The sequence below is a fragment of the Dryas octopetala genome, chromosome 9 (genome assembly GCF_963921425.1).
Source record: "Dryas octopetala chromosome 9, drDryOcto1.1, whole genome shotgun sequence".
Taxonomy (NCBI): Eukaryota; Viridiplantae; Streptophyta; class Magnoliopsida; order Rosales; family Rosaceae; genus Dryas; species Dryas octopetala.
Genome location: NC_141374.1, coordinates 14,924,675 through 14,951,504, shown reverse-complemented (window position 1 = coordinate 14,951,504; position 26,830 = coordinate 14,924,675). Strand labels below are relative to the sequence as shown.

The following is a 26,830-nucleotide window of genomic DNA, read 5'->3' as shown; positions in this document are numbered from 1 at the left end:
TCAGCAAGAAAATGGAATAGCAACCGCTTTAAGAGGATATTTTCTATGTGCAGTTATACCAGTTGATTCAGTCATGTCTAAATCCTCCAATCTTGCTCCACCAGGCAATGCCCAATTGAACTTGTGCACTATACTTGCTAAAGCAAGCTCATTAACAGCCATGGCAAACTGAATTCCTGGGCAGCCCCTCCTGCCAGCCCCAAATGGAATCAGTTCAAAGTTATTCCCTTTGTAATCTACACTAGTATTCAAAAACCTTTCTGGCTCGTACTCCTCTGGCTTCTTGTATGACTTGGGATCTCTTTGAATTTGCCATACATTTGTCAAAACTTGTGTGCTGGCTTTAATGTTGTAACCATGTATTTTCACATCTTGGGTCGACTTCCTTGGAAATAGTAATGCAAGTGGGGGATGTAAGCGAAGAGTCTCCTTCATCACTGCCTTCAAGTAGTGCATTCCAACCAAATCATCCTCTGTTATGTCTCTGCCGGTTTCAACTATCCCCCTAACCTCATTCTGCAATTTGTTCATGACCCTTGGATGCCTTAAAAGCTCAGACATTGCCCAGTCTAGGACTGTATATGTGGTATCAGTGCCAGCAGCAAACATATCCTACAAGAATAAGGTTGATTAAATTAATTGTATGTGTTACTTAATGTCACATGTATATATATATATATAGAGAGAGAGAGAGAGAGAGAGAGTTAATTACCAAGATGATAGCCTTTATAGTAACTCTATCAATAGGAAAACCAAACGAGTTTTCTTTTTGAACCCCAAGTAAAACATCCACTAAATCCTTTTGATCATCCTCATTTTCAATATGAACATAACCATCATTTCCACTCTTTGAACTAGTATCCATATGCTCTTGAACCACTTTATCTAAAAAGTCATCAAACTTCTTAGCCGCCTTCTCTAATTTTGCATCTAAACCATTGACACGGCTCAACCAAGCAAGCCATGGTATATAGTCCCCAATAACAGGAGCTCCTAATAACTCTCCATACTCCCCCAAAAGCTCCTTAAGCACACTCTCACCTTCTCCACCACTGTACTTCCTCCCCAGAGCCACTCTACAAACGACATCATTTGTAGTGTGATAAACATCTCGCTTAAATTCATCACAACCGATGAGGACTGCTTTATGTTTCTGATCATGGACTTTGTTTCCTCTTCTCTCACAGCACGAAAGGACCGAACCCTTTTGTTGCTCAACAGATTCAAAACACATATACTTTTCACCTGCCTCCAATACTCACCATAAGGTGCCGTTGCTACGTCTTTGTAATTGCATAGAAGCTTCTTAAAGACGGTCAACTTGGGTCTGTCGGAGAATGCAAGGTCATGCGTTTTCATGATCTCGCGGGCAGCCTCAGCCGAGGAGACCACAAGGACTGGCACGCTCCCAAAATGGAGGAGCATGAGGGGGCCATGGCGTTGAGATAAGGCTTGAAGGGAGCGATAAGGGTGCAAGCCTAATTGGTGAAGGTTGCCAATGATAGGGAGCTTTGGTGGAGAAGGTGGTGCATTTGTTGGAGTAGTGGAGGACCATTTGTATAAAAGGATGAGGAAAATGGCCACAAGTAGTAGTGTGAAGGAAAAAGGTTGAAATTTTGAGAAGAATGTTTCACTATTCAACCCTTGCAGCATTTGCAACGTTATGTGTAAGTATGTATATGTTATCTTCTTGTTCTATGTGTTTATGTGTAAGTATGTATATGTTATATATGTGGTTATGGTGGTCTATTTATAAGATCAAGATCAGAGCTTGGGGTTTAGCACTTATGCTCAACATTCAACGTTAACAATTCTACATACAACCCCAATATCGACGGCATGAACAAGAACAAGAACAAGAACATTTCTATGGTGGTATGGAAATGATTGTTCTAATAATTCCCATGAAAACAATAGCAATCCAATCAGGAATTACGACATCTTGAAGATGTAACATGGCTTCTGTCACATTTTAGTTTAATGATTAAATTTGGAATCATCTTGATGTTGTCAAACCACAAAACAAGAGTTAAACAATAAAACATGAAGTACATGCATGCAATTTTTTACTGCTAGGCCTGCAGCTCTAGGATAAGATATCCATGTATATTACTTTCCCACTGGGGGTGTCGGTTTTCTACCAGTTTTACCGAACCGACCAAAAATGGAGAAATTATTGTGTGCACTGATGGCATGTGGTAAGGTGTTATCAATCTACTTAATTATTACACCGTGTACAATTTTTAATACTAAAATCTTAAATAATACAATTTCAGCATACCACATGATGTTACAATCACACAAAGTAAATTTTTCCCAAATCATCAATTTTGAGTTATTTAAAAATAATAAACTCTAACAATAAGGTAGGTCAATTTTATGTGTCATATGCCACCATTTGGGCTTTAAAAGGTACACAAATTTTAGATACCTAATATTATGAACCTTCGGAAAAATTCTTAAATAGAACTGCCTGTCTACGTGCATAGTACGACAATCCCATATTACAATGCCATGTGTACCATTTACATTAGGAAATGTGGTAAATTTTTCTTAAAACATATAGATATGTTAATATATCATTAGAAGTCGTACAAAACATGTGACATCGTCCTGTTAAAAGATTTCTCGAACCTCTGCATTAACCATGTCTACATGGAGTAAATTTATAGTTGCAGATGGGCTGGCTAGTGTGAGTCTGGATTGTAGTTTGGGCCCTCCTGCTCCTGATCCCCACCTCCCTTTATTTCGAGGCTACTGGCTGAACGTCTTTTGTGTGTGATTAGGCCCAGATCCTGATGTAAGCTTTTATTGTTTGGGCCTTGGGCATACTTCTGCGCCCAAAAAAAAAAAAACCAAAGAGTTCTCAAGTCTCAACACAAAGAAAATAAAGGAGTTAACAAAAGAAAAAGAAAAAGAGAGAAAGAGAAAAATTAAAGAGAAAAGAAAAAGAAAAAGAAAAGAGAGAATCAAGGAGTTGCTTACGAAGCTTCCCAAACAGGGAAAAAACTTAGTACATGTTAACAAAGAAGTTGCTGCTTACGAAGCTTCCCAAACAGGGAAAAAGCTTTGTACGTGATACCATGTGGTATATTGTTTAATGTTTTTTTGAGAGATTATTCAATAAGATAATTTTGTTATGTGCATGTGACATTTAATAATATACTGATATATATGCTTATTTCAAATAAATATTACTGTTTTTAAAATAAACGTGATTGATCATATTATAAACATGGTAAAACAGCCTTACTTAAAATTTCTTATATTTTTTTATTTTACTAATTATATACATATTATAATATGAATGAATTAAATTTTGTACAAAAATTCCTCACGAATAAGGAATTTGAGTACTTTCCCGAATCCCAACTGTTTTTCCTTTTTTCATATAACGCAGCGTCAGCGAAGCGAGCCTTACAAGCCAAGCAATTATAAACCTCCCACTTCAGTTACCAGCTGACTCAGCTCTCTCACTTTCACTGTGCGCTATGAGTGTGAGCTTGTGTTCTTCTCAGCCACTCTTCACCAACTGACAGATATATATATCATCCTTAATTCCCATTTGGAAACCCTGCATTGATTTCATTCATTCATACTCTGTGATTCGGAGTTGGGATTTACTGAGCAAAATCCAAAACCTGAACCGACCCATCAACGATAACAACAAGGAAAGCGATATAGCTATGCTGCCTCTGCCTCCCATTGATCTCAAGGAGGTTCAGCAGAAGCTCGCCACCCATTTCAGGCCTTGGCAACGCTCCGTTCAGTTCTGGGCTCGAGCTGTTGATATCTACACTGGCTACAAGGTCCCCCTCGCAGCCCGCTCACTCTTTTTCTCTTAATGTGTGTGTGTGCATGTAAAAATGTTTAAGAATTGGAGTGCCTGGGCTTATTGATTTGATGGGTTTTGTTGGGTGTCGATAGGTGTTTCAGCTTCGAGTGAGTTTGGCGAAGGATGCGAAGAAACAAGAGGAAATGTGGGAAAGGCAACATGAACTTGCGGCTGAGAAGATATATGCTATGTGTTCAGACCTTGGCGGTTTCTTCCTCAAGGTATTTGAGGAATTTACTGTTTGGTTTCATATGGTACTTCACTCTTTGCTGTTGTGCCTCTGAATTTGAATTTAGGCGAGGGAATTGTGAAATTGACATGGGTTTTGGCCCATTAGTTTATATGTGTTGTTTTGTATTGAATACTTGACCAGAAAAAAAGGTTACAGAAACTGGATTTTTGTTTATGAGTTAAGTAAGCTAAAATATGGGATGGTTAATCAAATGGTTTTGTTATTTTCTTTTTCTCTTTCCACTTTATTCTTTAAAATTATGCTTGGCTTTCATTTTAATTTGCTTTCTAATTGGTTTTCTGTTTTAGGGGGCTATAAGAGAACCTATGAGTTTTAAGGACCTTGGAATTCATCATTGGTGGTTTTTGGTTCTGTAATATTTGAGCTTAATACTTAGTTATCTTGGATGTCGTTTCGATTAGGTTGCCCAAATTATCGGGAAGCCAGACTTGGCCCCAGCTCCATGGGTAAAAAGGCTTGTTACATTGTGTGATCATGCTCCTGCAACCCCATTTGATGATGTTCAACTTGTGCTGGAGATGGAGTTGGGTCGAAGTGTTGGTGAAGTGTTTGAAAGATTCGATATGGATCCTCTTGGCTCTGCTTCAATTGCACAGGTACTTCTATTCATGAGTAATTTGAATATGCAAGTTAATATTCTTAGCTAGTATTATTTCAAGTTTCTAATTAAGAGAGACTTACTGAAAGAAGACACGACTTAAGCAAAGAATTCTGATATTAATTGCTTTTCTTTAAGTATGTAATTTGCATCTCAAACATTAATGTTTTATTGATCTATGGAGATTACCATTAAGGAAGAGTTAGGCACACTTCAGAATGCTTCAATGTTTCAATCTATTTAATCTTTTTCGTTCACATTTAATGCTTTTTAGAGTTAGCTATTCTGTATGGAAGGGAACCGTACTGAAAATGGTATTACAGTGCTTATGAAAGCTTATCATTTGTACCTGATATATGTTTTATTCTCAAACTAGGTTCACCGAGCAAGATTGAGAGGTGATAAGAGTGATGTTGTTGTCAAGGTGAGGAAACTTAGAAAATTCTGTGGCTTCTTATATGATTATATCCTGTGAAATTCTAATTTCATGTGGTTTATAATAGGTGCAACATCCTGGAGTTCAGGATCTAATGATGACGGATATCCGTAACTTGCAAGCCTTCGCTTTATGCATACAGAAGACAGATATCAAATTTGATCTATACTCTGTAACTAAGGAAATGGAGACACAGGTGCACATTATTTCTGTATTGGTTTTCTTTGCAGATTAATGGTATCCTTTATTTCCTGTCATTTTTCTAAAACTGAACTTGATTGCATCAATAAAATAGGGGAATATTGCTAATTCTGGTTTTGTAGAGATTTAAGATACGGTTCTTTTGATGAGGAAGAATTTAATTTAAAATACTGACCAAAATCCACCTCAGATATCCTTCATACTTTCAATGTCATCGTTTTATGGTTTTGCACAAAGCATTGTTCTTTTTCTTTTGACACTATTATTTTCAATTAATTGTTGCTTAATCTTCATATCTCTTTGCCTTATATGCGCAAATTATGGAATCTTTCTCATGTTAGATTACTGTCTGAAATATAATCATCAATATCTTGTAATTACTATCTTTCATTTTTGTAATTCAAGATTGGATACGAATTTGACTTCATGAGGGAGGCTAATGCTATGGAAAAAATTCGACGTTTTTTGTATGAGAATAACAAGAGGACTCCTGTTTTGGTGCCACGAGTGATACGGGATATAGTCACTAGGTATGTGATGCCGCACCTTATTTTCATGTGGTTCTTGCAAACCTGGACTATGAACAACACTAAGTTATCAAGATAACTCAGTGTATAATTCATTATTTATCGTATAAAGAAAACCAAGTATATAATTCATTTTAAAAGGATGTTATGCAACACTCCATTTTAAAAGGATTCATTTGCTGATAAAATTTAAAAAAAAATAATAATAATAAAAAATTTAGTTACCTCATTTCTAGGCAGTTATCAAAACTCCTAGTTGTGCAAGAAATTAAAGTTTTGAACTCATGTTTACTAGCTCAATTCCAGTTTCATAATTTTTGCTTTTCTCACTTTCACTACTGACGAAACATGAACTATTCTTCTGCATTTATCTGACTCTAATTTTTTTCTTTTCCTACTGATATGATGTGTTTGATGGTTTTTCCTTGTCAAATCCTTGCACCATTGTGGGTGTTGTAAGTTCATGTGATGGAACTTTCAGTGATCACGTGTTGTTTGTTTGGTTAGGAGAGTGTTAGTTATGGAATATATTGATGGAATCCCAATCCTGAATCTTGGTGATGAAATTGCGAAAAGAGGCATAAATCCTGGTGGTAAGATTGCGGCAGCGGCAAAGCAGTAAGCTTCTAGTCCGCATGCAGTCCTTTTATCTCCATGTGTGCGTCTTATATAAATTGCATTTAATTTCCAAGAAAGTTCTATTTGTTTATTCTTACCTTTAATTATTTAAGTCATTCATAAAAATTGGAGCCATCTAATGAAATATTCAATTTATTATGAAAAAGTGTGTTGTTCGTTTATGTCAACAAACAACCATGTGAGGTGACTTTTTAGTACATCCTTTTTGCTCCCTTGATAGACTATCTCTTTGTTTCCTCTCTTTTTTTTGTCATTCATTTTCTGAAATTTGTTTCTGACTTGAAGATTTTTATATGAAAGGGCATCTTTCCTCAATTCATTACCTATATGTTTTTACCCCTTTCCTTCTTTTTTCCCTTCAAACTGGTTTCATACTGCTTGATATTACATACAGATCTAAAGATAACTTTCTCTATTCTAGCTCATAGCAAATTTTCTCACTATATTTCTTCTCTCATAAGATATGAAGCATGACAGTTACCAATTTTTCCGAAAATGCAGGAAAATCCTCAAAAATTTGACACTAGCATATGGACAAATGATTCTGAAGACTGGTTTCTTCCATGCAGATCCCCATCCGGGAAATATCTTAATCTGTAAAGGTTCAGAGGTAAGTGATCAGCTAATATTTGTCTCCTTTATATCTTTATGGCTTTACTCAGTTGGTTGAAATCTGCTTACTGTTCTCTTTCTAATTAATAGCTTACATTACAGAGTAAAATTTCCTTTCATTTGCATGGTAAATTGACTTAGAATTGGTGTATTCCTCCAAGTTAGGTTGCCTTGCTGGACTATGGCCAAGTGAAAGATCTCCCAGATGAGTTGAGACTTGGTTATGCTAATCTTGTTCTTGCCATAGCAGATGGTGACCCTATAAGAGCATCAGAGAGCTACAGGTAACTAGCTACAATGGGAAGAGAAACTAAGGCTGAGGTGCTTTTGAGGTTGACAACGTATGCATATCTAATTAATCTATTCCTTTTTCCAGGGAGCTTGGCATAGAAACCTTAAGCACATGTGAAAATGAACAACAGGAAATGCTAAAGTTGGCACAGACGATGTTTGACACGACATTACCCCCTGGAGTGACGATGCTGCAGCCTTTTTCTGAGGAATCTTCGATTAAAAAAATTGCAGTTCAGGTATGCTGAAATTCCAAATTTCGCCGACTACTTAATTTCACTTCACTTCATGTTTGCATGCTTATCAACTAGCGAAGATTTCCACAAAAAATAAAAACTAGTAAAGATGGTATTTTGCTTTTCTATTCCTAACATTTTTTTTCCTGATCTCCCTCGTGAGTTGTGATTGACTACATTTTGTTTCCGTATTGTCCCTGACTTTTGTTTTATAGGCTTTTCCAGAGGAATTGTTTTCTGTACTTCGGACAGTGCATCTGCTGAGAGGACTTAGTGTTGGTCTGGGAATCAACTACTCATGCGCAGAACAATGGAGACCCATTGCAGAAGAAGCTTTGTTTCGTGCTGGGAGATTAAAAGGTGACCCTTTCAAACTCCTAAAGTCCTAAGCCATAGAGAATGGGGGCTCATATATTTAGCAGTAAGCACACATGTATGTGTGCGCATGCGCATGCACGTGTGTGCTCCTGATTAGTATGTTCTTGGAATTGCTTTTATTTCAGTTGTATGTTTGAATACTCCTTGAGCTGCAAGTCTTTTCTAATGTCTTCTCTTAACATCCTGACTACCAGGCAGGGATGCCAGGGCCAGAGGTCATGGACGCAGTTTCTTAAGGTTATTCTGGAGAAGCTGATTGTGTTGTGAGAAGGGATAGCTTTTTAACTAATCAGGAACTTTTTCTTGTTCTTTTTCTAAAATTAGTAGCTTGCTGATATAGTGATGAGTCTTTTCCTATTTGTCTGATTAAATTTGTACATGGAGAAGGAAACTTCAATTCATCCATGGTGTATATTCTGTATTTGGCATCATTTTGTTTCGCCACAAGCTCTTCAAGTGCTGTTTTAAGATGTAAAAAATTCTCTATCGGCTTTTTCGAAATGTTCTCTATGGAGAGTGAATGGACAGGCTACAGCTCTTTGGACATTTTTCTTTCTTGAAAATCAGGCTCTGCCTTCCTGTCTACAGATGAAAATCAGAGCCTAACTTACCTTGAAGAAAAGGAAGAAAGTTTGAACTTAAATTTTAATGCACTTACTTTTGTACTTATCATATTCTTCAAATATTGTAATAACCATTTTACTTATTCTATTTTTAAAACAAAATTCCTCTCCTCCCCTTCCCCTCTCCTTTATGTTCATGGCAGGCTGGCCAGGGTTGCCATCCCATGAGACCATGGCCTGACCGGTTTAGAGTGCAAGCTTTCCTAAAATTCCTGTAAGTTATAAGAAATTCTATATATACTAAAACAGGGTTCGGTCGCCACTGTTCACACTGTTCATAGCCTGTTCATCGTGAAAATTCCGTTTTGCCCTTCTAACAGCCTTAATTTACACGTGCTTCGCCTTTTGAGTTTTCCCCTTTTCTTCGGCCCTTTTTTGTAATTTCGTCCCTGTCTGTTTCTAGCCCATGTTGTTTCGAAATTTTTACATTGTCTGCCATTGCTTTATTTCTCTGCGGTTTCTTCTCACACGCTTTTTTTTTTTTGATCTGTTTGCCATTTTGATAATACCACAAATGCGTCTGTGCTTTATGGTCATTCGTGTTCTCTTGCTTTATCTGGGTTCATGGTTAATGTTTCAACCAGATGAACCATCTGCTGTGGGGGCTTTGATCCCACCTTCATGTATTTCTCCGGTTGTGATTCGAACTGGGTCGCACCTTCATTTATTTGTGTGGTTGTGATTCCGAGTGGATCAACAATCTGCCTTGGTTTATTTTGTCGTTTGATGTGTTGGGCTGGTTCAGTATTTCAAACAGATGATGCGATTAATTCATCGCATCGAAGAGGTCAGCCACAAATTTTTTAGGGTTTTTTTTTTTTTCTTTTATCTTTTGTCAAATCTCACTGACAACTTCACTGTTTCAGCTTCATCTGGCTTTTCGATTGCCGTTCGTTTGTGTTTCGGGTGGTGTGATTCAGATCCGTCCTTTCGTTTCTACCTGCTCCTTATCAGATAAGTTCCATCTCTCTCTTATCTCATTTTTTCATATCATTCTGCTTCTGTTTGCTTGGCTTCTCTTCGCTGCGTCTCTGTTTGCATTTTGTGTATCATTGCTCTGGGTGTGTGCTTGCATTTATTGTTATATCTTTAAATATCCATTTTTGTTTATTTTCTATTAGTTTTTTCCTGTGAGTGTTTCATGTCTGCCTCCTGTTTTTTTCTTTCTATTACGCCGTACTCCTGGGTTCTGTTTAGAAATCTTTACCTTGAAAAAAATTTATACACTCCATGAAAATAATTAGTTTATGCAGTTATTTAATTGTTCTCTTAATATAGTTCTTGCATGATCAACTTTTTTCAGCCATAAAATTAATTAACTATCATTTTTATTGGCTATATAGCTGCCTACACAGGTATCAACTTTCATTAGTATGCATTAGATTATGTTACTGCCTTTTTGTTTTTCGACCTTCCCTTTTTTCTCCTCTCTTTCTCTGTCTGAATTTAACTGGTTCCATTGCTTTGGTTTATATTGGCGCACATCAGAGTCTTTGACTCTTATCAAATATTGCTTTCTACATATCTTCTTAATTTTCTCTCATGCTATACATATTCCCATCAACCATTCTTATTTATCTTCCTTAACATTTTTTCTTATTCTAAATCTATTTTTTTTTTTTCATTTGATAGAATAAAAATATTAAGATTTATGCCGCCACTTCAATTCTTTTTGTTTTTTTTCATGTTTGGCTTTCAAATAAATCAATTTCAATTGCCTCCGTTATACTTTTATGTCTGTACTTTTTTAATCTTTTATTTCTCTTATATCTAAATTTTCCTTTATTTTTATGTCATTGCTTGATTTTTAACATTCATGTGTATATTTTCTAGGTACTGCTCTCTTAGTTGTTTGAGCTTCATCTTGAGGCTGCGTTGTTGTGGCATTTGTTCTTGCTGCGCAAAAAGGTTAGCTTCTGCTACCTGTTTTTTAAATATATTCGATATGCATTTGTTACTTATCATCTTAGACATATTCTGCTCATAAATAAATATGATTTTCCATTGATTGGTTGTTATATATATCTTCTTTTCAATTTGTAATCTATTTATATGTCTGTTTTGTTTTCCTCCACCTATTTATTGATTGCTTCAGGCTTTTTCCTTTCAATCTCATCGATAAAAAATCTCTTTTTGTTTTTTTAAATGTTTGGCTTTCAAATCAATCAGTTTTAATTGGCTCCCTTATACATTTATTTGTATACTTTTAAAATCTTTTATTTGTCCTATATCTAAGTTTTCCTTTATTTTTATGTGATTGCTTCACTTCGAACATTCATATGTATGTTTTGTAGGTACTGTTGTATTAGTTGTTTGAGCTTGATCTTCACGCTGCGTTCTTAAGGCATTTGTTGTTGCTGCGCAAAAAGGTCACTTTCTGCTGCCTGTTTTTTAAATGTGTTTCATATGCATCTGTTATTTATCATCTTAGAATTCTTCTGCTCATAGATAAGTATGAATTTCTTTTCATTGGTTGTTATATATATCTTCTATTAAATTTGCAATTTATTTATATGTCTGTCTTTCTTTTCTTCCAGCTATTTATTGATTGCTTCAGGTTTCTTTCTTCGAATGTGATGAATAAAAAGTCTAGGGTTCGTGCTAGATTTCTCATGTTAGATAAAGATGACTGTCCTCATATTTCAACTGGTGTGCAAGTTGCCCCTGAAAATGTCTGTCATGTTCTTTCTACCGCTGCCTCTGAATCAAATCCTCCAACTCATAGGAAAAAACACAAGTCTATTAGGAATACAACTTTAACGCATACTAATCCAATTCAGCCAACTACAGAACAGGTCCCTTTGGAACAATTGGACTCTGATTCTGATGTTCTATCCTCTGATGTAAATGTTTTACATTCTGAACTTCCACCCCTCAACTCCACATTGAATGAAAACACTGCAAATCACACCTATAGGAGCCAATCATTTTATCAGAAGAAAAGACAAAGTATGTTAAATATTTTATTAAAATTTATTTCAGCATTTCTAAATTATTCTCCTATCAATAATAATATGCATTCATACTCTTTCTTTCTTTTACACTTCTTCTTTCCATAGGAATGATTCACAAATATGTAGATTTTGGAGATAAGGATTATAAGTGCATTTACTGTGGTGCACTTTTTTGGCTGAATGAATCCATTGCTAAAAAATCTATAGACAAACAGCCTTTGTTCACTCTCTGTTGTTTGCAAGGAAAAGTTAAACTTCCAATTACCAAACCAACTCCCAACTTTTTAGACAATTTACTTGATCCGAGCAAAGGCCAAAAAAGCTCAATATTTAGAGACAATATTAGGGCATACAATTCTATGTTTGCATTCACTTCAATGGGAGCCAAAATTGATCATTCGATTAACAATAGGCCGGGTCCTTACATTTTTAAGATTAGTGGGCAGGTTCATCATTTAATGGGATCATTGTTACCACCGGAAGGTGAGTCTCCAAAATTTGCCCAGCTCTATATCTATGATACCTATAATGAAGTTATGAATCGCCTTAATGCAGTTAATTGTAAACAAAATAATACAAATCTTGATCCAAAAGTTGTTGAAGGCCTTATTAAAATGTTTGACCAATCAAATGACTTGGTAAAATTCTTTAGAACAGTCAGGGATAAGTTAGAAAGCACTTCTATTAATGATATGAAAGTCAGAATAATGGGAAAACAATTAGATCATGGCAAACAATATGAAAGCCCAACATCTGATGAAATTGCTGGTCTCATAGTGGGAGATATTGGTCTGTTTGACTCAAATAGAGATATTGTCATAGAAAATCAAAGTGGAGAGTTGAAACGAATAACAAAATTAAACCCAAAATTCATGTCTTTACAATATCCTATTCTATTTCCTCATGGTGAAGATGGTTATAGCCCTGATATTAAATGGAATCATGATTTTAAAGGTCATCAGCCAAAAACAGGAAGGGTGCCTATGAGAGCCTTTATAGCCTATCAAATTCAGGAGAGACAATTTGAATTTAGTACACTGTTGAAAGGTGGTAGATTATTTCAACAATTTTTAGTGGATGCCTATGCAACTCTTGAAGAGGATAGATTAGATTTCATTAGAAAAAATCAAAAAAATCTCAGAAGTGAAGTTTATAAAGGCATTTATGATGCAGTTTCAATGGGTCATACAAATGCCACTGATCTAGGACAGCGGATTATATTGCCAACCTCACACATTGGAAGTGCTAGATATATGATTAATAATTACCAAGATGCTATGGCAATTTGTAGGCATTATGGAAATCCAGATCTTTTTATTACCTTTACTTCCAATGTCAAATGGCCTGAAATTATTAGAGAACTTCTTAGAAAACCTGGCTGCAAACCAGAGGATAGGCCTGATATCATTGCTAGAATATTCAAAATCAAACTAAATGACTTGGTTAGTTACATCAAATCAGGACAACCTTTCGGACCACTTGCAGCAGGTGAATTTCATCAAAGATAATTTATTCTTTGTTGATTTTCTACCTTTTTAAATACAAATTTAATTAATCGTGTCCTTTTTTTCATGTCTGTTGCATCAAACAGAAGTTCATACGATTGAATTTCAAAAAAGAGGCTTGCCTCATTGTCACCTCCTCATTTGGTTAGAACACGATTTCAAGTCATTGTCTGCAGCAGATATTGACTCGATAATCTCAGCTGAATTGCCAGACAAAGCTGTGGATCCAACACTTTATCATATTGTAGATCAGTTCATGATCCATGGTCCATGTGGTCATTTAAATCCTAATTCTCCTTGCATGCGAGCAGGAAAGTGCTCTAAATTTTTCCCAAAGCAATACAAAAGTGAAACTGTTTTTGAAACCAGTGGTTTTCCTACGTATAGGCGTCGCGATAATCCTAATAGATTTGTGCTCAAAAATGGAATTAAACTTGATAACAGCTTTATAGTGCCTTACAATTCAGAGTTACTGCTAAGATATAATGCTCATATAAATGTTGAACTGTGTTGTCAATCAATGCTCATAAAATATTTATTCAAATACATCAACAAAGGTTCGGATAGAGCTAGGGTAATAATTGAAAACAAGCCACATGATGAAATATTATCCTATCTTAATTGTAGATATATATCACCATATGAAGCTGCATGGAGATTATTTCAATTTCCCATTCATTCTAGACAACCTGCTGTTGAACGATTGCCTATACATCTGCCTTTAAACCAAAGTGTTATCTTCGCTGAAGATCAATCACTTGATTCAATTCTTAACCGAGCCACAATTCAAGATACGATGTTAACCAGTTGGTTTCAAGCAAATAAAAACTATCCTCAAGCACGAAACTTATCTTATTCAGAATTTCCTTCTAAATTTGTATGGAATTCTCGCGATAAGATTTGGACACCTAGAAAACAAGGGAAATCTATAGGGAGAATAGCCTATGTACACCCTGCAGCTGGAGAATTATATTACTTGAGAATGCTTTTAAATTCCCATAAAGGTGCCTTTGATTTTGATGATATAAAAACTCTTAATGGCATTAAACACCCATCATATCAGTCTGCATGTAGGTCTTTAGGTCTGTTAGGGGATGATAAGGAATGGATTGAGGCCTTAGAAAATGTTGTTGACGCAGCATCATGCTCTGAATTAAGACAATTATTTGTTACAATCATTTTGTTTTGTGATGTAGCAGATCCTGCATTCATTTTCAATGCTCATTGGCAAAATATGTGTGATGACATGTTATATAATCTTAGAAAAACATTTTGTATGCCTAATCTCATTGTGCCACAATCTGAATTACAAAATTCACTTCTGTATGAGCTTGAGCTATTGTTTAATGCATCATCTAGCAGCTTAAAAGATCATAATCTTCCAATTCCTGATGAGCACAGCATGTTACAAATTAGGAACAAATTGTTAAGGGAAGAATTAAATTATGATCTTCATCACTTAGCCAATCAGCATTCTGTTTTAATCACTCAACTCAACAAAGAACAAAGACACGTGTATGATTCTGTTATCACTGCCATAAATGAAAAAAAATCTGGTTTGTTTTTTGTTTATGGCCATGGGGGAACTGGAAAGACTTTTTTGTGGCACACAATCATTAATAAAATTAGATCTCAGGGTCAAATTGTTCTAGCTGTTGCTTCATCAGGTATTGCATCATTGCTCTTACCTGGAGGCAGAACAGCTCATTCTAGGTTTCAAATTCCCCTCAATCTGACTGATTCTTCCACATGTCAAATAAAAAAACACACTCATCTCGCTAAATTGATTGAAAAAGCTGCCTTAGTTGTTTGGGATGAAGCACCAATGAATCATAAAGACTGCTTTGAAGCACTAGATAAATCATTATGCGATATTTTATCGGATTTAGATAGTTCAGGTCAACCTCTCCCATTTGGTGGGAAACCTTTTTTACTGGGGGGTGATTTTAGGCAAATACTGCCAGTTATTCCAGGTGGAACAAGGGAAGAAATAATACATGCCACTCTTAACAGTTCATACTTATGGCCCTCTTTCAAAATTTTTTGTTTGAAAGAGAATATGAGGCTGTTAAGAGAGGGGTTAAACATTCAGGAGAGAACAAAACTTGCAGACTTTGCTGCTTGGATACTCAAAATTGGTGATGGTGAAATCTGTGATATAAATGATCAAACAGATGAAGAGGTCTCTTGGGTAGAAATTCCTGAAGATTTATTGATTGACTCTTACACAAATCCAGTTGAATCAATTTTTTTAGCAGCATACCCAGATTTTCTTACCAACTTTGACAATTATGCTTACTTAAGAGAAAGAGCCATAGTTACACCTAAGAATTCTACTGTCACTGAGATAAATAACTATGCCATCAATTTATTACCTGCAGAAGCCAGAACTTATTTAAGTTCTGATTGTCTATGCTCCTCATCTGGAAATTTAGAAAATCTTACCATGATGTATCCCACAGAATTCCTTAATCAGCTTGAATTCAATGGCTTACCTCCACATACTCTAACTTTAAAAATAGGCATGCCCATAATGTTATTAAGAAACTTAAATCAATCTTCAGGGCTATGTAATGGAACTAGGTTAGTCATAACCCAAATGACTAATAGGGTTATTGAAGCAAAGGTACTAACTGGTAGCAACATAGGCCATAAATTCTTTATACCTAGAATCATCCTCACAGCAACAGAAAAAAAATGGCCTTTCACTTTTAAAAGGCGTCAATTCCCAATTAGACCAAGCTATGCAATGACCATAAATAAGAGCCAAGGACAATCCCTTAAAACAGTTGGTTTATATCTTCCCCAGCCTGTCTTCACCCATGGACAACTATATGTTGCATTGTCTAGGGTTACATCAAGGGAAGGCCTTAAAATAATTATAGACAACAATGGAGAGATGCCAAATAAATACACTAAAAACATTGTCTATAAAGATGTTCTCCAAAATTTAGTTTCAGGTTTCAACTTCTCTCCGTGCATATCTAAACATCTCTATATAATTTATACCTATACTTATTTAGCAGAATATATTTCTTCCTTTACTTGCACAAAATGTCTTTGTTTTTTCAGCCCACTGATGCAATGGATACAAGTCCAATAAGGAGCTTGCAACCTCATCAAGACAAACTCAGAATTAGAGTTCGGATCTGCAGGACCTGGAGGCCAAAAGTCTTTGGATCTGATCACCAATTTGCTGGTTTAGAATGCATATTGGTTGATGCAATGGTAAATAAACTCTCCCCATTACTTATTCAACTAATGTACTTGTTCCTTTAAACAAATCTATTTTTAAAAAACAGATTATTTTTGCCTAAATGTACATCAGACATACTTTCCCAACCCCATTTTTCAATGTAAAAACATCTTGCAAAACTGTTTTCATCCTAAATAATGTAACTTAAATAGCTAACAATATTTTTTTCCAAACTATTACATATGAAAAATCAAATGTTCAAAAACAATACTCCTCACAACCACTTTATACTACTAACATTATCTAAATATCTCAACAAAATTAAGCTAATACTGCCTACCACCATCTTTTTTAATCAAAATTACAACATATAATTAAAGCATCATTTCAACCTTTTAAATAACAAAACTCATATATAATTACTTCAGATCTTCACACCCACAATTATCTGCTGAAAAAACCTTACACAATCCCTCTACAAATTGTCTCCACATGTGAAATATTGAACTACCTACATTTTGTCTTTAATACTAAATACTAGCTTTATTCAATTATCAAAATTGATATGCTCCACACATACCATGAGTAATGTAACTAAGTTTATATAGCACAGGTATAACTTACTATGCTGTCCACATAACTCATACAAACCAATCAATTCTATGCTCCATTTTCTCATATTTCAATATCATCAATCATTTAGTATTTGCACTTTTAAGATTTATGTATTTTCTTCATTGCTGCAATTCTACCATGATTAATTAACCTTATTTTTCTTCTGAAACAAGGGTGACGCAATTCAAGCAACAGTCAAAGAGATTGACTATGATTGTGTCGCTCCAAAGATACAATCAGGAGCTGCCTATGACATAAGCTGCTTTCACACAATCAAAAGCAGATCAGTCTACAAAGTTGTTCCTCATGCTGCTGCTATCATTTTCAACGAAAGAACCATCTTCAAGAGATTGACAGTTGTTCAACCAAAAATTCCAGCACACCGTTTTCATCTCATGGATTACAATCAACTATCCGCACGGATAAATACAACCACCATTCTAACAGGTGCTGATCAGAACACATTTAATCCCATTATTTTCATTCCCTTTTTTTATTCTCTTACACCACTCAAATTTTAATTGCACACTTCTCTTATACACTTTAAACAACTGACTATCATTTTTTCATGCATTGGAAGATGTGATGGGACACATAACTGCAATACAGCGTTTGGAACAAAAGATGATTGAGAAAACAAGGTTGGAGAGCAAATGTGAAGTGTATATAGAAAACATCAGGTACAACCATTAACCAAGACCTTACAAACTTGACGCTTTTATGATCACCATTCAAACATTTTCTCCTGCATTTATTGTTGCAGCCATCAAACAATTAGAATTACACTATGGAGCGATGCAGCAAAGAATTTTGATCATGCTGCTATAGAACAGTTGCCGCCACCAACTTTTATCGTTTTCACAAGCGTCAAAGTGAAAGAATATCAAGGTAACTGATACCTTTTCTCAACTTCCTATTATTTGCATCTCCAATATTCATTAAAAAAACTCTTTAATCTTTCTTTTAACCATGCACAGGAAAACCTGTTCTTAGCAGCACTAACTCAACCTTGTATTTCATCAATCCACCAATACCAGAACTTGAATCCTACAAGATTGCGTAAGATTTTTATAACTTTTTCAATATACGAGTTCTACTTTTTTAATATAACTCTCTAATTCAATCTTTTTTGCAACAACAATTCAGTTTCAAAGATAATGCAGTGGCTATCAAAGTACTTCCACCTTCAGCAATGGTACACCTTCCTTATCAACAATTAAAAGAGAGTCAAAAGGTGCATATAGCGGAATTGAATATACTTGATCCAGATTTGCACAAGGTAATGCACATTCACAACAAAATCTTATAACCATCTACAATTTTTTTCTTCTTTTGATTATCAGCCACAAACTCTCGATAGTTTCACATTTTTAACACGATTATTATACTATACTCTTTCATAATATCATAACTTACACACTTTTACTGGTTTGGCATCTTTACTGATGTTCACATGTCTGCTTGCCTTTCTGAAATATAAAGTCTCTAAATATTTACTCACTGCCTAACTACATTGCTTTACACTGGTTACCAGCGATGCATATCCATTCTAACCAACTAATTAATCACAGGCACTTGCACAATACAAACTTTCTCAAACTGACTGTCCTATACCTGTACCAAATACACCTTGCTAAACAATGCTTACACAGACCTATCTATACCAATTAACTACAAATATTAATATTAACTAACTGCCACCTGACAACTAAAGTCCTTATAAAATAACTATAACTTACACATTAGCAACATGGACATAAAATACTTATAATCATGTATTATATTCCCACAAAATGAAACATTGAATATAACATCCTTATAATTATGGAACATCAATTTTGACATCAAATGATTACAATTTATTTCTAAACCCTGTTTTCCACAATTAACTATAAAATGCTAACAAATATTCAAAAAATGTTTACACTTATTCAATTTGTTTTTAATGTTTTCACTAATACCAAAAACTTTCTACCCATTGTCCACAAACTCAACCATTTCTACACAACTAAAACCATTAACTTTCGCGCTTCATATAATATGTTAAACAAAAGTTTTATTCAAATTATTCTGCATTTAAACCATTTCTAATCCTGCATATCTGTTGCCTAACATAAACCACCAAAAATCAAAATCTCCTCTCAATTAAACCATTATCAAATTGTCTATTTTTTCTTATACACTTCATATAATTTACTTAAACAGCCTATTTTCCTAATTGCATCATCATTGTCATTTATGCACATCTTTATCAAAACAAATAGGTCAAGCCATACATTTTAAATCTTTCATTTCATGTAAAAATGTTCAATACCCTGATTATGTATTTGCAACAACTTATAGGACAAACTGATTATGTGCCGTGCAACCATTACACGGTTCAACACAAATGCTGGATGGTGGTACAGAGCATGTCCAACTTGCCACAAACAAGTCAAGCCTTCACCTCAGAGTGATGAACTCCTTTGTCCAAGACACGGCACCCTCAGCACACTTCCTATTCCTTGGTAACCAATTTTTTTTTCTTTCTTTTTACCTTTACCAAACAATTATAGACTGTATACTTCATACAATATAATCACTTTGTCTGATTATTAGCTGTACATCAAACGCATTCTTACAAAATACCATGCATACTCCACATTTACAAAACCTATATTTGCCATCTATAACACACATCCATAATCACTATTTTCATCAATAACAAATCCCTTAACACACACCTTACATAATTAAAGTATATATAATCACTTTTCTGCATGCACTTCATAATATTACCAAAATACAATGTTCATAACTTTCAGGCTTATAACATTTCCACAACTACAAACAATCAAATAAAAATTAAACGCATCTATATACCACAGAATAAAATATGTTTAACCTTCTTCTACTTTCTTAACTTGCATTCTTCAATTGAACAATGGCTGCTGCCATTGAAAATACAGGTTCAAGGTCAGCTTCATCAATAACAAATCCCTTAACACACACCTTACATAATTAAAGTATATATAATCACTTTTCTGCATGCACTTCATAATATTACCAAAATACAATGTTCATAACTTTCAGACCTAATAACATTTCCACAACCACAAACAATCAAATAAAAATTAAACACATCTATATACCACACAATAAAATATGTTTAACCTTCTTATACTTTCTTAACTTGCATTCTTCAATTGAACAATGGCTGCTGGCATTCAAAATACAGGTTCAAGGTCAGCTTCGCAATTGCAGATGCAACTAACACAACCAGTGTTATCATAATTGGAGACCCCGCTGAACAACTCTTTGGAATATCATGCTTCAGCTTGGTTGTTGAACAGGGCTTTAGTGACCAGAATCAATTCCCAGATCACATCCTTCGACTTAGAGGCCAAACTAAAAATTTCCAGATCAGGTTTGGCAGCATGAAAAATGATTTCAAAAGAAATGACCTTCTCATCCACGCTGTTTTTGATGATGAACCCCAAGTCCTTGAACAACCCTCTCTTCCCACAGATCAACAGATGGTTATACATGAAGCGGAAGAAATGAACCAAAAAAATCTTCTTTCCACCCCATCTCCTACTTTCAAAAAATTCCCCCCAAAAACACCTTCTGGTTCATCAAGGACTTCCACAAAATACCCCACTCTCCCATCACCCAAAAAAGCTGCAGTCAAAAGGGCTCTTTTCACTTCTCTAATGAATGTGAGGAAAAAATTCAAAAGGTACCCAATCTGTAAAACCTCTAACCCCTCATCCTAATACTATTCAACTTATAACACATTTCTCTGAATTCTAACATGCATTATTTTTTTCCCTGTTGTTCCAAAAACCATCTCCAGCAGAGAAGCAGCAATTAAAGAAATCACTGGCGCAGAGACAGCTACAAATCCAATACCCACAGAGGACATTTCAAGCCCAGATGACATTCCTCTCGTGGCCTTCAAAAAAAAAACAGCAAAATCCACAGCCAGGTATAACCCATGCTCAAATGATGACGTACAATACTCTTGATCACCACTGCATACTTACACAATTTTTGGTGCAATATTATTACATTCAAATAAACCCAACCAAAAGCTACACTTCATAGCCATAAATTGCTTGGTTTAGTTACTAATCTTCTTAATCAGCAACCATTGTTTTTTGCTACTTATGATGCCATGCAGAAATTAGGTTATTTCTTTTCCAACCAATGGTAAATAGTTTTCCAATTCACTGCATGGAGAATACTTGAATTTGAAGGAAAATTTTTTTACAGGACATGGGCAAAAAAAAATGAACTTGGGCTATCTATATATAAAATCAAGTATATACTCTGCATCTTATATTCTCATAACCTTTTCATGGTTGAGACTTGAGAGAGAAAAGTAATGAAAATAAACTTTATCGAGTCCTTCACTGACATATCATGATGTATCAATTTGACCAAACATATATTCTTACCTGCATTATTCATTTTGTTTCATCTTATACATATTGCAGTCAACCATCAATTTTAACATTCATTCTTTCATCCTCATCATTTAATAATCATATATTATTTCTTTTACCTCAAAAACAAATCACACAACAAACAAAAAAGACAATTAATATCTGCTCTTCATTCCTTCTTTCTTAACTTTAACCTAACATCTTCCAATTTCTAACACTTTGTATACTCATCAAAAAATGCAGCACAGCAGAAAAAATCCCCTCAACAGAAGCTAACAGAGAAGACAAAAGCCCCACAGCAAAAGAAGGAAAAACACATGATGAGCATCTCCCCTTGCAACCAACCAACCCTCATCAGAAAGCAAGCGAGGACAAGTCACCAAGCACAATTTGAATCCATTCTCAATCACCATAAATGGCTTTTTTGAACAATCAACCACTGTACATCCCTTTATGTTTTGTTTAACATCACACACATTCCTCACATGTATTGTAATATTTTTTGAATCCTGTTTGCACTTTTAAGATATCATCAATATCTTAAAACAACAAACAGCCATGCCTGGGGATCAAAGGCACTTAAACACAGCCTATGAAAGGCACTTATATTTTGAATGATCTGACACGCAACAACTCATCATATATTTACAATGTTCATAACTCTTTTAACATCTCATCACAACCTTAACAAAGCAAACACATCTCTCTTTAAAACGTTTTATCAATTGTTGTTACCCGCAGCAACGCGCGGGCAAAAATTCTAGTTTCCTCTAAAAAAGAGTTTATAGAAATTTAAAATAATCAAGGATAAAATAAGAAAATCAATGGAACTTCTAGGGGGTAGGGTGTGATGAGCGAGCCAAAAATAAGTAGTGTTTCTTTTTATTCTGTAATAAAAGTAGCGTTAATAGAAGCACTTTGACATGATGATGGACCGATTAAAAAAAAACCACAAATTTAGATTATATCTATAAAGTTGTTTCAATAATATATAATTGAAATTTAGATTATAGCTAAAAGTTCAAATCTAAATTTGCGGGTTTTTTCAGGGAGTTTTTAGTCATTTTCTAATAGGTTAAAATTGTCATTAAACATAAAATCCTCGAATGCATAAATGCAGTTGTAGTGGACAACTGGACCTCTAGGTCGGGCCGACATTGGCCCAGCCCAAAGTGAAAGAGTTTCGAGCACGCTTCCCGCGCTTACTTTCAGTCTTTGCCGCGCCATAACTTCCCTCTTTCTATTCTCAAATTGAGGATCACATTATTCATTTCAGATCTCTGTGTCTGTGTCTGTCTGTGTCTGTGTGTGCGAGAGAGAGAGTCAGAATGTTCGGGAAAATAAGAGCTTCGTCGTGTCCGGCGGAGAGCTTGGAGAGACCGCCTTCCAAGATTCTCAAAGACGATTCTCTCTCCATCTACGGTACTCACTCTTCGCTTCCTTCCTCTTATTATTTATTTATTTTTCTCATTTTTCACTGATTTTTCCTCCAAGTTTTGATCTTTACTGAACAAACTGATCTTGAACGCCGCAACGCTCTTATGGGTGTCTATCTGTTAATTGGAGTCAGTTGCTTAAGTAATTCCCTTTTTGTTTGATGCAGAGGCTACGCTTGTGAAGCTTAAATTGGGTTCTAAGCGCAATTTAAGTCCATGCTCTAATGAGGTAGGGGAGATAGATACAGACACTGGCTCTACTTGGAGCTCTCCCGATTCGGACCCAATGAAGATAGAGGTGAACTGTGCTTCCACAGCCACTTCGCCGGGTTGTCTAGAGGTTCCCAGCTCTCCCCGGGAGGAGGTTATGTCGGTTGATATAGATTGTTCTTCACTGAGCTCAACAAGCTCTAGTGATTGTCATTCTATGGGCACCTGCATCTTGAAACAGCAGCGGAGTGCAAACGTTTCGGTTCTCTACCTCTTTTCTAAATTTAAGAGAGCTCAAGATGGTATTAGTTCATGTTCATCCTCTAGGGATGCAATGGCAATGGAGGATGTTCGTATTTCAACAAGTTCTAGCGGTTGTCAATCTCACAACAGCACAGAACCACAATTGGAACAGGAATGTATCAGCTCTTTACCTGTTAGCCACATAAAGATGTCTAAATGGGGTTGTGCCTAATTTGGCACTTGGGATTTGATGTATCATGTATCTTTATTGAAGAAAATTACAAATAAGACAAGATGATCATGCATGAATGATCAGTTGGAACTGCCAATTTGTACTGTAATTTTATCACCCCAATTATGAGGGAATGCATAATGTATGGGGAAAAATATGTCAGTTTTCTTGGGGTAATCCTGTTGTAAATTTGTAATTCATAAGCAATTTCAGTTCAATGCTCTAATTTAGTTTGTCGAGCTACTTTCTTGTTCTATACATCATTAAGCTTGAGGGCCACAAAAGAAAAATATGAATGTATTTCCATGGTAAAGTTAAATGTGAATGTATCTCCACTGGAGAAACTTGTTAAAATCTAAGCAGTCATTTTCATTAATTAACAATTAATACAGAAAAACAATGACAAAGGAATACAAAGAACAAAAATTTCTTGAAGGGCATTTCAAAATCACAGATATAACATGATAATTCATGTGGGGCTGTTGAATTGTCTAATATCACATACATAAACACTAGAGATACAGGCCCTCAGAAAACTCTTTCAAAATTGAGTCCCTCGCTAGCATTGAGCATTCAGTGAAAATCACTCCCTCAACCACGGTACCTGAGCTGCTGTCCACTGACACAGTTCGCCTTCTTTGAACCAGAGAGCTGCAGAGTGCAAATAGTGTATGAGACACAAAAGTGGGAGGGGTTGGAGAAGAGAAATATCCATCAGAAAAGAGATGGGCATCTTTATCAATTCAAGACACCATCATCACAAAATCACAGTTAAGGCAATAACATCATCTTTTTCCCATTTTCATGATCCATTGAATGTGGAAACTAATTATCTGGTGTAAAACAGCTGAGAATATTTATTTTCATTTAAGAAATTCTTGCTCAATTGGATTCTTGATAAAATACCACTATTAAAACTTTGGAACCACCTGGTCCCTCTTTTGCCACTGAAACAAATGATTGAAGAGTTGGTACTTAACTATAACTAGAATCTTTGGATTATGATCTCATATACCACTGAAACTTCAAGAAAGCAACTCACTACAGTATGGTACAACATGTAAAGAATAGAGATCTGGATTCAAACAGAATCACATAAATGTGAAACTAAACCAATCAATTCTGATAACTGAACTAATTTTTTGTCTTCCTATAAGAAGTATAAAATATGTACATTCACATTGTTTGAAAATTGAGAAAGTAAGACAAAATTGTCTTTCCCCCTCTCATGAGATGATGAGAAGTAACCCAACTGCTCACTAAGGCAATTATATGAGAGAGAGAGAGAGAGAGTCATTCTGAAAAAATGCAACCCTACCTAATTCGCGCTTTCCATTTTCAGGGCTGTCACTCCCATGAACAACATTCCTGCCAAGATTTTCATATAGAAGCTTGTTTCATTAGAATTCAATTTCCATCAAGTCAAAATAAAACAATTATCTGCAACCCAGTGTGACTTAATGTACATGTCATTAGTCAAATCCCAAAGGGTAAAGAGCCCAACCTTCCTGTTTGAACAGCAAGATCCCCTCTTATAGTTCCCGGTTCAGCTTGAAGAGGATCTGTAGACCCTATTAACTTACGTGCTGATGCAACAACGCCAACACCCTCCCATGCCTTGATAACATAGCAGCATGATCAGTATTCTTGTAATAAGTTACATAATTACAGATAAAATAACCTTAGATTCATTGATTTCTGTAGGACACACAGAATAGGGGAAAACAAGGATAAATTATACCATACACACAACTGGGCCAGATACAATGTACTCGATCAATTTAGGGAAGAACTTCTTTGCCTTGAGATCCTTATAATGCTCCTGCAACAACAAAAGTTACACATTAGAGTTACAATTCAAATCATATCAAATTTGAACAATGTAAATGAAATCATTAAATTAGTCTACAGATTGATTGCAAAGGATACATAATATACAGTAAATGAAAGATTGAATCTCATAAGCCATTATGGCTACTCCGGTATACAGCTTTAAGATTTTATCTTTTTAATTGAAATTCTTTCCTCCATGGGCTTTTGAGCAGAATGAATGCTGTTTAGTATGAAATGCTCCGCTTGTTTAATTCATCAAATAGTGAATTAAAAAGTGTGACTACACAGAATTACTAGAATTCTCAAAATGTATGTTTGAAAGCTTAAAGTTAACAAAAACTAAAAAGAAAGTAAGAGCACTGCTAGTCGCTACAAGCCTACAATGACAAACCTCTGCCAATTCTCTGGGGCACTGGAAGAGCTTCAAGCCAGTCAGTTTAAATCCCTTCTTCTCAAACCTTGAGATTATCTCTCCAACCTAAAACAATTCAAAACCATATGGATAAAACTATGAATACCAAGATAAATTATATTGATTAAACAACTAATTAAGGTTCTTCTCCAGCTCAGTCAATTAATTGGGATCACTCAAAATCAAGTTGTTGTCTTTTGTGGTCCCCAAAAGATTGAAAATTTCATACATTTTTCAAGTTTCCAGCAGCCAAGCAACAAAATTGACATAAAACTGTTGAAAATTGAACAAAGAAAAATACAGAAATAGAGAACGGCTTACAAGGCCGCGTTGAACACCGTCAGGCTTCACCATTATGTATGTCTCTTCAACTTGTTCCTGAAAACACACACACGGCCATTAAAATGCCAATAATTTCAACTGGGTTTCCACTAAATGAAGCAAAAACAAAAGGGCTTTCAACAATTCTCAAAAAGAGCGAGAGTGAGAGAGGCAAACCATGGAAGCAACCAAGTGGGGAAGGAAGATGCGAGGTTTGGTGAGGGTTTTAGCATGGTGAGGAAGAGATGGGAAATATGAGAAAAGATGGGACTTAGAAGGGAATGCAGCGAATGCTGGTTGTTGGTGGTGATGGGTGCGTAGGTTACGCTTGTGGTGAGCGTAGGATAATCTGCAACTTCTCTGAGCTGGTGAGCGTTGAAGGGATGAGGAAAAACTTGGACTTGCTCCGCCAAACACTGCTACAGTTTCCATTCTGTCCCTCCCTCTCTATCCCTCTTCTTGTTGCACGTGATTATATATTGCATTTACATGAGGAATTACTTTTTTGTTTGTTTCTCTAGTTATTTTTTCCAAGGAATTTCTCTTATGAATATTCCCATCAAATAATGCCAAGCCTCTGTGATACTAATACACTTTTTGGAACCTTTGTTTGTATATTTTGTAATTTTTTACTTTTGTTTAAAATTTGTTTAATATAATTTTTTTTTAATTTCTAAGTATTGTCACTATTCATTTCAACTTTAATATCTTATGGCCCATTAGTCTTGGTTCAAGGGTTGGTATGGCGAGGTGAGTGATAAATCTGAAGTTCGATTTCTGTTGTAACTTGTAACGAAATGCACACCCATATCTGCCA

The 26,830-nt window shown here is 35.3% G+C and overlaps 6 protein-coding genes and 1 pseudogene across 10 annotated transcripts; 5 read left to right on the top strand and 2 right to left on the bottom strand.

Moving 5' to 3' along the window:
- Positions 1-1,957, bottom strand: LOC147274612 (cytochrome P450 736A117-like; annotated as a pseudogene).
- A 1,475-nt stretch (positions 1,958-3,432) lies between these two features.
- LOC147274611 (Protein kinase superfamily protein) lies at positions 3,433-8,743 on the top strand. Of its 3 annotated transcripts, XM_086256969.1 has the most exons (12): positions 3,433-3,809; positions 3,928-4,056; positions 4,490-4,684; positions 5,063-5,110; positions 5,190-5,318; positions 5,729-5,853; positions 6,358-6,468; positions 6,991-7,099; positions 7,267-7,385; positions 7,478-7,631; positions 7,844-7,988; positions 8,201-8,743. In XM_086256969.1, exons 1-12 carry the CDS (start codon positions 3,687-3,689, stop codon positions 8,260-8,262), a joined length of 1,449 nt encoding a protein of 482 aa, XP_086113095.1. In that variant the 5' UTR covers positions 3,433-3,686; the 3' UTR covers positions 8,263-8,743. The 3 variants fall into 3 exon arrangements, 2 of the variants coding, with proteins under 2 accessions (XP_086113095.1, XP_086113096.1); XR_015124224.1 differs by lacking the exons at positions 7,844-7,988; positions 8,201-8,743 and having other exon boundaries at positions 7,263-7,385; positions 7,478-7,615; XM_086256970.1 differs by lacking the exons at positions 7,478-7,631; positions 7,844-7,988; positions 8,201-8,743 and having other exon boundaries at positions 7,267-7,389.
- A 1,034-nt stretch (positions 8,744-9,777) lies between these two features.
- On the top strand, positions 9,778-21,959 carry LOC147274608 (uncharacterized). Of its 3 annotated transcripts, none has more exons than XM_086227752.1 (12): positions 9,778-10,537; positions 10,924-10,998; positions 16,161-16,316; positions 17,073-17,346; positions 17,480-17,579; positions 17,663-17,787; positions 17,877-17,958; positions 18,046-18,178; positions 19,243-19,406; positions 20,117-20,617; positions 20,738-20,866; positions 21,570-21,959. In XM_086227752.1, the coding sequence occupies exons 3-12, from the start codon at positions 16,173-16,175 to the stop codon at positions 21,718-21,720; spliced, it is 1,803 nt and encodes a 600-aa protein (XP_086083878.1). In that variant the 5' UTR covers positions 9,778-10,537; positions 10,924-10,998; positions 16,161-16,172; the 3' UTR covers positions 21,721-21,959. The 3 variants fall into 3 exon arrangements, with proteins under 3 accessions (XP_086083878.1, XP_086083876.1, XP_086083877.1); XM_086227750.1 differs by having other exon boundaries at positions 20,735-20,866; XM_086227751.1 differs by lacking the exon at positions 10,924-10,998 and having other exon boundaries at positions 20,735-20,866.
- Positions 11,701-13,137, top strand: LOC147274610 (uncharacterized). The gene has a single exon (XM_086227791.1). The coding sequence runs from the start codon at positions 11,943-11,945 to the stop codon at positions 13,089-13,091; it is 1,149 nt and encodes a 382-aa protein (XP_086083917.1). The 5' UTR covers positions 11,701-11,942; the 3' UTR covers positions 13,092-13,137.
- Positions 13,313-15,662, top strand: LOC147274609 (uncharacterized). Its single transcript, XM_086228349.1, has 2 exons — positions 13,313-15,539; positions 15,653-15,662. Exons 1-2 carry the CDS (start codon positions 13,345-13,347, stop codon positions 15,660-15,662), a joined length of 2,205 nt encoding a protein of 734 aa, XP_086084475.1. The 5' UTR covers positions 13,313-13,344.
- Positions 21,960-22,654: 695 nt separating the features above from the next.
- On the top strand, positions 22,655-23,671 carry LOC147274607 (uncharacterized). The gene is made up of 2 exons (XM_086228122.1): positions 22,655-22,748; positions 22,930-23,671. Exons 1-2 carry the CDS (start codon positions 22,655-22,657, stop codon positions 23,445-23,447), a joined length of 612 nt encoding a protein of 203 aa, XP_086084248.1. The 3' UTR covers positions 23,448-23,671.
- A 187-nt stretch (positions 23,672-23,858) lies between these two features.
- Positions 23,859-26,456, bottom strand: NDPK2 (nucleoside diphosphate kinase 2). Its single transcript, XM_086256572.1, has 7 exons — positions 26,191-26,456; positions 26,014-26,070; positions 25,672-25,758; positions 25,189-25,269; positions 24,952-25,064; positions 24,766-24,815; positions 23,859-24,098 (listed from the first exon to the last, which is right to left on the bottom strand). Exons 1-7 carry the CDS (start codon positions 26,443-26,445, stop codon positions 24,031-24,033), a joined length of 711 nt encoding a protein of 236 aa, XP_086112698.1. The 5' UTR covers positions 26,446-26,456; the 3' UTR covers positions 23,859-24,030.
- Between the last annotated feature and the right edge of the window lie 374 nt (positions 26,457-26,830).